This window comes from Argopecten irradians, chromosome 16, assembly GCF_041381155.1.
Source record: "Argopecten irradians isolate NY chromosome 16, Ai_NY, whole genome shotgun sequence".
In the NCBI taxonomy this organism is placed as follows: domain Eukaryota; kingdom Metazoa; phylum Mollusca; class Bivalvia; order Pectinida; family Pectinidae; genus Argopecten; species Argopecten irradians.
The window spans coordinates 7,530,904-7,544,298 of record NC_091149.1 but is presented as its reverse complement, the minus strand read 5'-3'; the positions used below and the strand labels follow the sequence as shown (position 1 = coordinate 7,544,298).

Here is a 13,395-nt window from a genome sequence, read left to right as displayed (position 1 = left end):
CAACAAAATAGACTTTACGCTTTTCATGATAAGCACCATCATTTTCTGTATAACTTATTAATTTACCACTGTACCCATGCATACGTGTGTATTTATACTTCTTTGTGCACATTATATAACAACTGCTATAGACTGTATATTACAATCAATTTATGAAGGACAAAACTCTTACATGTAAGAACAGGAGGACTGAAGAACAGTGGAAATTAAACTTCAATAATATTTCCTCTATGCTGGTATTGCTATTTATGATTAAAATGTTTAATTTAATATTGTAATGATTTTCAATCCGAAAATAATTACTATCATCATCTTCAAATTCCTCATTGTGAATTTAACTGTAATATGATTTAAGCATATACCTGATATTTGTTTATATTCTATGACATGTACATGCTTGAAATGAAATGAATAAATAAAAGATTATTTAAATTTAAAACACAATATGACATTAGCTGTTTATATTTTTTTGTCAAAAACATATTAAGCTTATCGTTCATAACACACTAATCATCACCTTCGAGACAATTTAATGAAAATCAATTAAACATTATTTGTATAACACAGGTCGTCTTATGTTTTCCCCGCCTTGACTATCAATGTTCCCTGATCACTCTGAAAGTATTGATTTTACCTTTTTTTTCGGTCACCACATGAACTGCCTTTAAATCAATCACACCAATGAGACATACATTTACTGCATTCATTATAACACTGTAAGGCAATTCTGCAAGATCAGCGAACATTGTTGATTTACCTTGAATATCTACATGCACAGTATGGTACCATATGTAACAGGAGAGGAGAAATGTAGCGGCAAGACCGGGATTCGATCCCGGGACTCTCCGAACACTAGCTGAGTGCTCTACCGACTGAACTACCTGGTCATCGATAATCGACCCAGTCCAGTCCCGCTACACTCCTCCCTCCTTTTTTGATTACATACGAGACCCTTTCAAACACCACAACCGTTGGTTATTTAGTTGGGTGCCAATTCTGTAACAGGAGAGAAGAAAATGTAGCTCTTCTGACTGAGCTACCTGATCGCCGACAATCAACCCAGTCTGATCCCGCTACAAATATTTATCTGGTTATTTTATCTCCCTTCCTATTTTCAATCTACCTTTATGACTTAGAATCTTACCTGGCGGAAAAGAATATTTTGTCTTACAAATCTTGACAAATTATGCACACTATGATTGTTGCAAGCTAAACTACGTATCCGCTAGCTGATTGCTGTTGATTGCTAATGATCTCAAACACACTAATTACTTATTGTGCCAAGTTAAGTAAATATATTCTACTCTTTTCAAATATTCCCGATTACTATTCATGTGTAATATCTCAAAACATTGACATGTGCACGGAGTACGGCGGACCAGACCGCCGATGTTTTGGACATCTGCTAGATATTTCAGTTTCAGGTTACGGTGGCCAATAAAAGAAAACAAACGCAATGCGGTTTTCATATGTTATTTCTTCTAAATACAACACTTTTTGTGCAAGTTGTCAAGCATTTATGGGGAATATTTTGCATTGAAATTGTCACCTTCATACATCGGTTTTGGGACTCCCTGGACATTGTTTTCCCCATTTTGTTGATGCGCAAAATATACTGATAGCAGATTTTTTAAGGATTTTCAGCCCTAAAAATTACCTGCGCAAAATTATACCAGTTTTTACGGTATGTGATATTGGAATGTATCCCAAACTTTTTATCATATTATTTGCCAATAACACTGTTATGATATCAGAAATATCTGATGGTCTACAACAAGTGTTACATGAATTTTAACAATATTGCATAACATGGAAATTAGAACTTAATATCAGAAAGATAAAAATTGTGATCTTCTCAAGACGTAAATCGGTACAACAATACCAGTTGATGTTATGGAATACAGAATTAGATTTGTAAGAATTGTTTACATATCTAGGTACAGAAAATAATGTTAATGGTAGCGTTTTTAAAGAAAGGGAAAAAACCTGCTGAACAAACAATTAAATCGGTGTTTGCTGTTTATAAGAAATTAAGGAATGTATCTCTTCCTGTTCATCTTAAACTGAAAATATTTGATTCACTTGTAATGACAGTTTTATTATACTCATCAGAGGTATGGGGATTTGATTTTTTTTTTTTTTTTGTAAAACGATCATGAAGTTAAGAAAGTGTACAAACAATTTCATGGTCTATGGTGAGCTAACAAGTTATCCGGTTTGAATTGAAGTTCGGATACAATGTATATCAATCAACTTGCTGTTTTACAAAAGAATAATTACAAAACTTGTTAAAAGTATACCAATTGACCAATTTATTCAAAAATCACATGGTGATATTGATAAGTCTTCTAGAGGACAGATATATTCTATATTTAAGACATTTTGGCATAGAAAAGTATGCCCCTTGTCTTTCTCTGCTGCAAAACAATACTTGTTAACTGATACTGTGGTCCCAGGAACTTGATGACAATAGTCATTAAGAATGGATATTTTCATTAACATCAAATTAACAAGGAAAACGCTAAAGGTGTCATAAAATCATTTGACATATAACATCATAGGAAATATTAGAATGGGCTTCCAAGATTTTAGTATGTGTCTCTTATTTTACACCTTGGTGTCCAAGGAATCCTCAAAAGTCCAAACTGGAAGGAACACCAGCCAAATTGATTTCTTATTGTACAAAACTACAGTTGTATTGACCTTAGAAATATATTCCTCGTAATATCGAGACCGAGCCATTTAGTACTTTCAGTACTTTGATTTTATATATTATATAGCATACTGACATTGAAGAATGAAAAACGTCATGATTCCATTTCTGTAAAAATTGGTCATATAATATTTGTTTAACTTGCACTTTTATCCATTGTGGATTTAAGTTATTTTGCTGCAAGTTCCATACATATATATAAGACCACACTCATTTAAAATGTTTTGTATAAAAGTTAAGTATGGAACTACTCTTCCAAATACCAATAATTACGTGGTTAATTAGTCGGTTAGTGGCAAGGACGTATTATAAATCCTTGGTTATTGGTCAAGTGTTGTGACACCTGCGGATTGGTAGTTGTAGTTTTTATTTCATCCGAATGCATAACAAGCATATAGGGAACAGTACAATTATTATCATTATAATATGACATACAATGTATACAAGTATAAGACGGCGGAGGACAATATTTCAGTATTTCAATATACTAATAAGCTACATATGTATAAAAGACGTGATCACAACAGAACCCACGTTGATGCTGACGGCAAATAGAAAAGCAATTTTATCATTTAATTAATTGTGAGCAGAGTTTACAGTGGTCTATACAGTATACATGGGAAGCGTAATTATCATTAGTAATAGTAACCATGGCGACAATCTATATGTATAAGTGAATGAACTGGCACTCAGAGAGGAGGAAGAGAGTAGTACAAATGCAAAAAAGTTAAATCGTTAAGATGAATTAAACATTTATGTGTTACTTATTCTACTCTCTTTAAAAAATGCAAAAGTAAGACATCTGAACGAAAGTTGTATCCCCATGAGATATACATAATCCTCTATCTTCCGCCAGCCTCCGCCTCCAGCTAAAATTTTACAGGGTTACTTATCAGGGTTGGGGTCAATTACATTGCAATGTAATTAATTACAATTACTTGGTAAAAACTCAATAACAATTACAATTACTCAGTTTTGTAAATGTAATTAATTACAATTATAATTACATTCAAAAAGTAATTAATTACAATTACACATTACATTTTCTTAATATGTTTATTTTTAACATATACACAATTGTATAGTCATACAATGAAGCATTTATACATATATAAGTCACTATCAGTAAATTCTGATAGAACACATGCTTCATATAAACTGCAAGTTACAATTGAGTATTGGTAGGTCCAATAAAAATATACATTTAAAACTTTTCATACACTGATGATGATAAAATGTAATTCAAAAATATGAATACCTGTTACCGTACCAGGTATTCATATTTTTGAATTGTATCATCATCAGACAGTCTGTTCGATCTCTCTACTGGAACTGAAGTGACTGGTATAGGTAAGTACTTGCTAGCTAAAATAGACAAATTTGCAAATCTGCAAGAATCATCTTTCCAGAACTTTAATGGATCACAACATCTATCTGTGCAATATTCACCAATGTAGCCGTAGATGTCTACTTCATTGGATTTAAGACCTGAGTTGTGTCTCTTTCGTGAGGGTGTAACGGGAAGAAAACTGAAAAAAGTCTTCTGTTTTGAATTGAATTGAATTTTCTTAGCAGGGGCGGTTGAAGACTAATTTGAGCTATCATCTATATTTTTGCCTTCATTAGATGTGCTAATTAGGTGATCAACAGGTGTTATAAGCAAGACCTTTGTGAGTTGTAATCACAGGCTATTAGTGTTGTTATACCATGGTCACTGCCTCACATATGTTACCTGTTTAAATTTCTATCTAGCCAAATACATGTCTTACATTCATTAAACTTAGTATTAGACATAAGTAAATATATATGTATGTAATTGAAAAGTAATTGAAATGTAATTGTTAATTACACATTTTTAGAATGTAATTAATTACAATTACATGTAATTAAAATATTTCTTAATTACAAATTACTTTCAATTACTTGATAGATTTTTTTAATTGCAATTAATTACAGTTACATTTTTAGCTCACCTGGCCCAAAGGGCCGGTGAGCTTATGTCATGGCGCGGCGTCCGTCGTCCGTCCGTCCGTCGTCCGTCCGTCCGTCCGTCCGTCAACATTTCCTTTAAATCGCTACTAGTCATAGAGTTCTGCATGGATTGTAACCAAATTTGGCCACAAACATCCTTGGGGGAGGGGAAACAGAACTTGTATAAATTTTGGCTCTCTCCCCCCCCCCCGGGGCAGGAGGGGCGGGGCCCCAATAGGGGAAATAGAGGTAAATCCTATAAATCGCTACTTGTCCTAGAGTTCTGAATGGAATGTAACCAAATTTGGCCACAAACATCCTTGAGGGAAGGGGAACAGAACTTGTATAAATTTTGGCTCTGACCCCCCGGGGGCAGGAGGGGCGGGGCCCAATAGGGGTAATAGAGGTAAATCCTTTAAATCGCTACTTGTCATAGAGCTCTGAATGGAATGTAACCAAATTTGGCCACAAACATCCTTTGGGGAAGGGGAACAGAACTTGTATAAATTTTGGCTCTGGTCCCCCAGGGGCAGGAGGGGCGGGGCCCAATAGGGGTAATAGAGGTAAATCCTTTAAATCGCTACTAGTCATAGAGTTCTACATGAATTGTAACCAAATTTGGCCACAAACATCCTTGGGGGAAGGGGAACAGAACTTGTATAAATTTTGACTCTGGTTCCCCTGGGGGCAGGAGGGGCGGGGCCCAATAGGGGAAATAGAGGTAAATCCTTTAAATCGCTACTAGTCATAGAGTTCTGAATGGAATGTAACCAAATTTGGCCACAAACATCCTTGGGGGAAGGGGAACAGAACTTGTATAAATTTTGGCTCTGGTCCCCCAGGGGCAGGAGGGGCGGGGCCCAATAGGGGTAATAGAGGTAAATCCTTTAAATCGCTACTAGTCATAGAGTTCTACATGAATTGTAACCAAATTTGACCACAAAAATCCTTGGGGGAAGGGGAACAGAACTTGTATAAATTTTGACTCTGGTTCCCCTGGGGGCAGGAGGGGCGGGGCCCAATAGGGGAAATAGAGGTAAATCCTTAAAATCTCTACTAGTCATAGAGTTCTGAATGGAATGTAACCAAATTTGGCCACAAACATCCTTGGGGGAAGGGGAACAGACTTGTATAAATTTTGGCTCTGGTCCCCCGGGGGCAGGAGGGGCGGGGCCCAATAGGGGAAATAGAGGTAAATTCTTTAAATCTCTACTTGTCCTAGAGCTCTACATGAATTGTAACCAAATTTGGCCAGAAACATCCTTGGGGGAAGGGGAACAGAACTTGTATAAATTTTGGCTCTGATCCCCCAGGGGCAGGAGGGGCGGGGCCCAATAGGGGTAATAGAGGTAAATCCTTTAAATCGCTACTAGTCATAGAGTTCTGAATGGAATGTAACCAAATTTGGCCACAAACATCCTTGGGGGAGGGGGAACAGACCTTGTATAAATTTTGGCTCTGACCCCCTGGGGGCAGGAGGGGCGGGGCCCAATAGGGGAAATAGAGGTAAATCCTTTAAATCACTACTTGTCATAGAGTTCTGAATGGAATGTAACCAAATTTGGCCACAAACATCCTTTGGGGAAGGGGAACAGAACTTGTATAAATTTTGGCTCTGGTCCCCCGGGGGCAGGAGGGGCGGGGCCCAATAGGGGTTATAGAGGTAAATCCTTTAAAATCGCTACTAGTCATAGATTTCTGAATGGAATGTAACCAAATTTGGCCACAGACATCCTTTGGGGAAGGGGAACAGAACTTGTATAAATTTTGGCTCTGACCCCTGGGGGCAGGAGGGGCGGGGCCCAATAGGGGAAATAGAGGTAAATCCTTTAAATCGCTACTAGTCATAGAGTTCTGCATGGATTGTAACCAAATTTGGCCATAAACATCCTTGGAAGAAGGGGAACAGAACTTGAATAAATTTTGGCTCTGACCCCCTGGGGGCGGGAGGGGTGGGGCCCAATAGGGGATTTAGAGGTTAATCCTTTAAGTCACTACTTGTCATAGAGTTCTGAATGGAATGTAACCAAATTTGGCCACAAACATCCTTTGGGGAAGGGGAACAGAACTTGTATAAATTTTGGCTCTGGTCCCCCGGGGGCAGGAGGGGCGGGGCCCAATAGGGGTTATAGAGGTAAATCCTTTAAAATCGCTACTAGTCATAGAGTTCTGAATGGAATGTAACCAAATTTGGCCACAGACATCCTTTGGGGAAGGGGAACAGAACTTGTATAAATTTTGGCTCTGACCCCTGGGGGCAGGAGGGGCGGGGCCCAATAGGGGAAATAGAGGTAAATCCTTTAAATCGCTACTAGTCATAGAGTTCTGCATGGATTGTAACCAAATTTGGCCATAAACATCCTTGGAAGAAGGGGAACAGAACTTGTATAAATTTTGGCTCTGACCCCCTGGGGGCGGGAGGGGTGGGGCCCAATAGGGGATTTAGAGGTTAATATTAAAATTCCTTCAGAAAAGAAACAACGAACCTGTATTCAGAACATTACTTGGCATTACAAACCAGGTGAGCGATACAGGCCCTCTGGGCCTCTTGTTAATTATCCAACCCTGTTACTTATCGGTAGTTCATCGCGGTTCCAACAAGCCTTTGTTCCTCATTGATAGGCATTTTAATCGAAAAGCATATAAGAAGACTATAGTTCAAGACAATGCTATTTATTAAAGGAAAAACACTTATGAGTTAACAAAAATGCATCACAGTCTTGTTAGTAAATCAGCAAAATAATGATCACCGATAGCGGCTTCACTGGCGTATCTGGAACACAAGGCCGTAGATGAGTACAGTATCGCCTTTTAATAATGGTAATTATAGAAAGAATGATAATCGCATAACATGCTAATATCGAAATCATTCAATTTTACACGTTCCTATATTCCAAGGGGACACAGCAATTTTTGTAGGTCATTCCATATATGGTACTTGGTACCATATTTGGAGTGCGAGACTTCCTAACGAGAAGCATCATGGCGGCCAAGTGAACCGTGTCGGAGATGCGAGCCATTCAAATGTGCTTACAAACATAATTTAGACATGGAGGTGGGTAAATAAATAATCATTTTATGTTAAAAATGTTTGATGTAGTTGAATTTAATTACAAATTTACATGACACACGTGAAATGTAACATTTTCATCGCTGGATGTTTTGCAACACTTAGTTACGGTCAATGGGATGGAATCGTAGCTCTGACGACGACCATCTGTCAGAAATCGTCCGTCCGTCGTTCAGAGCTACGTCATCGCAGCTAGTCAATGGCATGCTCGTAAAGTTAACTTATATGGACGACATAGTGAAACTGGTGGACATATATTTTCTTCATCACCTATTTCACCAGTGCAGTGCGTTAATTTAGCATGTCATGTCGGATACATGTGTGCAATATATACATTATTTATATCGCTCTATGTGTTTTGTTTACTTTTGACAGTTACCAGTATGGCATGTTCGGAACGTTACCAATTATGACAGAGTCAAGTTAAATAACAACCTTTATCTGTGTATATAAGCAAATCGTTTCCTATAAGTGTATAATGATACTATTAGAGGTTCTGGTGGTTCTATCCATGAGGGTACTTGGTTCAATTCCAAGGGAACCTAGCTGTTGTCATTATACACATTACAATTACATTAATGTATCACCCTTTCCCTTATATAGAATTCAGATCTATAATATGCCATGCTGGTAACCATTTCATTTTCTTATATGTACTTCTGATTATGTAGTGCTCAAGCAAAAGACAACACATTGATTTTGGGAAAATGTCATAGGTAATTTATTATCAACATCTACAGGTACATGTATGTACGTACATGTAGGAGATCAACGCATACATGGTAGCTAAGTCAAATCCACAAGTTACCTATCAAAACATATTCGGGGCTTATTTATCTTATCTATTCTGTTATATCTGATACACATGAGTGACGAGTATTAATCATAACATTTCTATTCTTTATCTTCAAAGTAACAATACAATGATAATAAAATACTTTGTCAATTTTCCTTACAGCTTGAAGATGCCTTGAATGTTTATAACGATACTTTCAACACTGACATTAAGATGTTGAAAACTCTTCAAATAGAAACTATCCTAAATATTGAATCAAGAGACGTAATTGCGACTTTACCAAATGGTTATGGAAAATCTCTAACATACGAAATACTGCCTTTATTATGGAAACTCAAACACAATATTAACACCTTGATAATTGTAATTGTTCCTTTAAATGTAGTCATGGATCAACAAATAAGCAAACTTGGAACATCAGCCATAGGACTCACCAAAGCCTTAGCTACCTGTTGTAATAAAGAGTTTGTTGAAAATTTGAAAAGTGGAAACTATCAGTATATGTTTTCTCATCCAGAAAACATCCTAAACAATGCAAACTTAAATAAATTATTGATAGAAAACAACCAAAGGAAAGTTATTGTTGTTGACGAGGTTCACTGCATGCTTGACTGGGGACACGATTTTAGACCTGATTTTAAACGTATTGTAAATTTAAGGTCTGTGCTTCCCTCTGCACGTGTTTTGGCCCTGAGTGCTACATTATCAACAAAAGCTCAACAGGATGTGGCAAAGTTATTACTAATGAAGAGCTTACATATTGTGCTATGCTCTCCAGCAAGAGATAACATATCACTAATTGTATGTAAACGTCCATCAAGTAAACAAAACATCACAGTGAAAGACACATATGATTATGCTTTAAAGCCAATGTTTCAACAACTGAAGGAAATGAAGGATGAATATCCTTTGACAATTATATACTTTGGTGGAAATATCAACTGGGTTGGCCATGCGTATGAAGTAGCTACCTTTATCTTGAAAGATGATATATGGGACAAATTTGGTTCCCCTCGTGTTGTCATGTATCACTCTGCCATGGAAGGCAGCACAAATACGGTGAGTATTTACAAATATATATCAAAGTGGTAGGTTTGTTGTCATCTAGTATTATTATTACAAATATTACAGAGATAGAAAAGAACACACACATTGAATCCAAATTTTGACATTTTCATGCCATAAATCTTAATATTGTGGTACAGAGTAATTGCTTACATATATAAGTTACATAAATGAACCCTCTTTCAAATCAAAATCATAAAGTGAGAGTTTTAACATTTATTATTTTCGACAGCTGAAGGAAAAAGTACATGCCAGCCTAAAAGACTCCAAATCTGTATTGAAAATAATACTTGCTACAGTTGCCTTCGGTATGGGTGTGGACTTGAGGAATGTGCGACAAATTATAAACATTGGTCCACCAAATACTATTGAAGGTAAACAATATGTTTATATTAATGCAGAATATGTTTAAAATAGTTTTTTATGGCATAACACATAACATATCCATAGTTAGGTGCCTGATGTCACAGTGGGTGAGTTGATAAGATGTCATATCATATCAATTATCACAAGCCCTCCACCCTTGGGTTGCAAGTTAGAATTCCATGTGGAGCAGGTACTGACCATTGGTCTGTGTATTTCCTCCACAATCTAAACCTGGCATGTCCTTAAATGAACTTTTCAAGCCAAACAAAAATTGGGCTACCATTATTACCAGTATTTCTTTTCATAATTATTTCAGCTTTACATGTTTTTACGAAAGCAAAAATGAAGTATGATAATGTACATACCGTATTCATGTATTGTTTTATCTTTTTTTCAGCATATGTACAACAGATTGGACGAGCAGAAAGGGATGGTGAACCTTCAGCAGCTATCTTGTATTACAATGGCAGTGATTTAGCACATGTCACTAACACTATGAAAGAATACTGCAAGGGTAAAGAGTGTCGACGAAAGACAATCATACAATACTTCATGCCTAATTCCCAAGAATCTGAGTCTGGTCTTCCCTCCATATGCTGTGACAAATGTAATGATATTGGTTCTGCATATGTCTTTACTGACCCTAGCCTAAAACAACAGAAAAATGCTGTTCATTGTGCCCTAGAACAATACCGCAGTGTAGAGACCTGCACAGAAGTTCATCTGAAATTATCAGACAATGTGATTGACATATTATCTGAAAACTTTAAAAAGTTCTTGAACTGTGATACCCTTGTGAACAATTTTTCATTTAGTACAGAACAAGCAATAATAATTTCTGGCATATTGAATTCAGTGTCTAGCATGAAAATATAAAATGAAATCAATGACTGTTTGAGCCATAGAGTAACTTGATAAATGTATCTGTTGCTATTTTCCCCAATAGTTATTCTTAAGAAAAATTGCTGTACAAATCATTAATGGACATACATGTGTGATGTTATTAACATGTTGATTGGAAAATTGTCATTAATCACCTTTTAAACAACAGGACCCTGGAGTAACAATACACAATGAGTTTTGCATAATGCTTAAGTTTTATGTTCAACCTAATTCATAACTTGCTGTTTTTTTATGACTTTCAATCCATGAAAAAAGATGTCCCATGTCAAGTTTGGTGATAGGACTTTTTGATACCTTCATACAAGACATACGCCTTCCAGGTTTCAAGTCAAGCAGGTCTTTGCAGATAAGTTGTTCATCTTCTGCAGAACTTGGAACATTGTGTCTGTTATACCTGACAATGACATCCAGGGTGGCGGACAGGTATGTGGAAATTTCCTGCATTCCTGCAAATGCTGAACTTCCAACAGACATACTTTTGTAAGACTTGTTAGCACACATTGCTCTTAGCTGATCTTTAGTATGGCGTACTTGGTACTCCATTTCCAGGTCTGCAGGGATGTTTGAGTCTATTTTGCCCTGTGTATTCACAAACAAACCATAGAGACTTTCATGGGTTACTTTCTCCGAAAGTATTGCTGTTTGATGAAATAAAAATCTGAGAATTTCCAACGCATACTTAGACCTGTTATTGTGACCTTTGAAAACCAGCATTAAGTACTTTAAACAGGGCAACAATCTGTTCCGGATTGGTACATGAATAATATCATGGAGCTCTTTTATCAGCAATCCTAGTTCAAGAACATTTTTTGCATACAAGTTAACACTGTCAGGTTCTTCACTTGGTAGAACTTGTTGTGTAGGGGTAACTGGAACAGTCAGAGTGTACAGAGTACCATCAGAAAGTGGAACAAAGATCTGTGTGTATTGGGGTTGGTTCTGTGTACGCTGGATGTGTTCAATTGATTTTTTCCAAATGATTTCATCAACAACTTTTCCAAAAGTATGAATCATCCATGTGTAAATTTCCTTTTTGGAAGCCTTAGTGTCGACAGATGTTGTGTTCACCGTGGGTGAGCTCTGTGTGTCTTCAAAACCAAAATAGGAGCGAACACATTCAATGATGCAACTGTCATAATGGTTTTTTACATCTTTGCCATCTGCGTGTCGTCTGTTGAGTCTGATTTTCTGAGAGTAAAGAGATCCAATATCGGTGGAGTTTTCACTATATAGAACTTGGTAAAATAATGTTAACAGTGCCATTTCAGTGTGGAAAAGCTCAAAGGCGACTGGGTAGAGAATAGAGCACTTTTCATCTTCTGTAAGAGATGCAGATCTTAAACGTTTAGCACCAGAAAAGCGTTCACGAGTTAGCTGATCCCCTCCAACATGTACGCTATTTGGAACCTCCACTCCTGCCTGTGTATAGATATCTTTAATAACAGACACATAGCTGTCTAGAATGTCCACTACATCTGTATACTTCTGCTCATTCTTTCGTAGGACAGGCAATGGAACAACACAATTCTTTTCCTTTAAGCCAGTGACATTTTCTTCCTTTATGTGTTTGGGTAAAACAGCTTTCAAGAATCCGAAGTGTGGAAAGACTGGTACAACGACCCTAGCTATTAAAATTGCAAAATCACTGCGCAACTGACCTAGATCTTCTTGGTCAGGAATGAATGTGCTGCAAGGAAGTGATGATAAGTCTGTCTGTGGACTTTCATTTGAAAGGTGGTCAAAGTTTGCGTTTTACACGATGGCGGATGACGTTACGAGTGTTTACACACAGTGACGCAATCGCATATATTTTTGTATTCCCCTTTATTGACTTCCGATGCATGGTCTAAAACTGCTGTCAGTCACAGTTGAATTATAACGCTTTTGTTACATATTTGCGTGGGCCAGGGAAGCGAGTTGCTAGGTTGTCACAATAGAATAAGATCTTTTTAGCACGCCACTGTTCACCCCATAACACGACCGCTGCCACTATGGGATATAACTCCATAAACGCCATTGATACTGCCTTATCAGATGCTGCCTGCATTTCATTTAACAGAAATTTAGGCCACTTAACCGCAAACCAATATCCATGGTAGTAAGCCCCAAAGCCTATAGTGGAGGATGCATCTGTATACAGTTCCATTTCATAGGTAGTTGTCCAATTGATATCGTAAAACATAGATATCCCATTCCATTGTCTTAGGAAAAGAAGCCACATATGAATATCCTCTTTGCATTCCTTATTGAGGTACACACGATGATGCAGTTTTTTGACTGTAGTTGATAGCTTGATCAGATAAGATATAAATGACCTGCCTGGTTTGATGATTCTGGTGCAAAAATTTAAATGACCCAGAAGCTGTAGTAATTCGCGTTTCGTACATGATCTCTTTTCCAATGTAGTTTCAAGAAATGCCGTAATCCTAGTGATTTTATCCTCAGGTAACCGTGCCTCCATATTCACACTGTCTAAAATAATTCCCAGATATTCTAATTCGGTTGACGGGC

The 13,395-nt window shown here is 37.1% G+C and overlaps 2 protein-coding genes across 2 annotated transcripts in view; one reads left to right on the top strand and one right to left on the bottom strand.

Annotated features, from left to right (window-relative positions):
• Positions 1 to 13,395, top strand: part of LOC138311140 (low-density lipoprotein receptor-related protein 2-like) — a 374,749-nt gene that overhangs the window by 210,469 nt on the left and 150,885 nt on the right. The gene's annotated exons all lie outside the window — the stretch shown is intronic.
• On the bottom strand, positions 8,463 to 12,627 carry LOC138310761 (uncharacterized; the record flags this gene model as incomplete). Its single annotated transcript, XM_069252100.1, has 1 exon — positions 8,463 to 12,627. A coding segment is annotated over one exon (1,542 nt), but the record flags the coding sequence as incomplete, so codon positions are not given.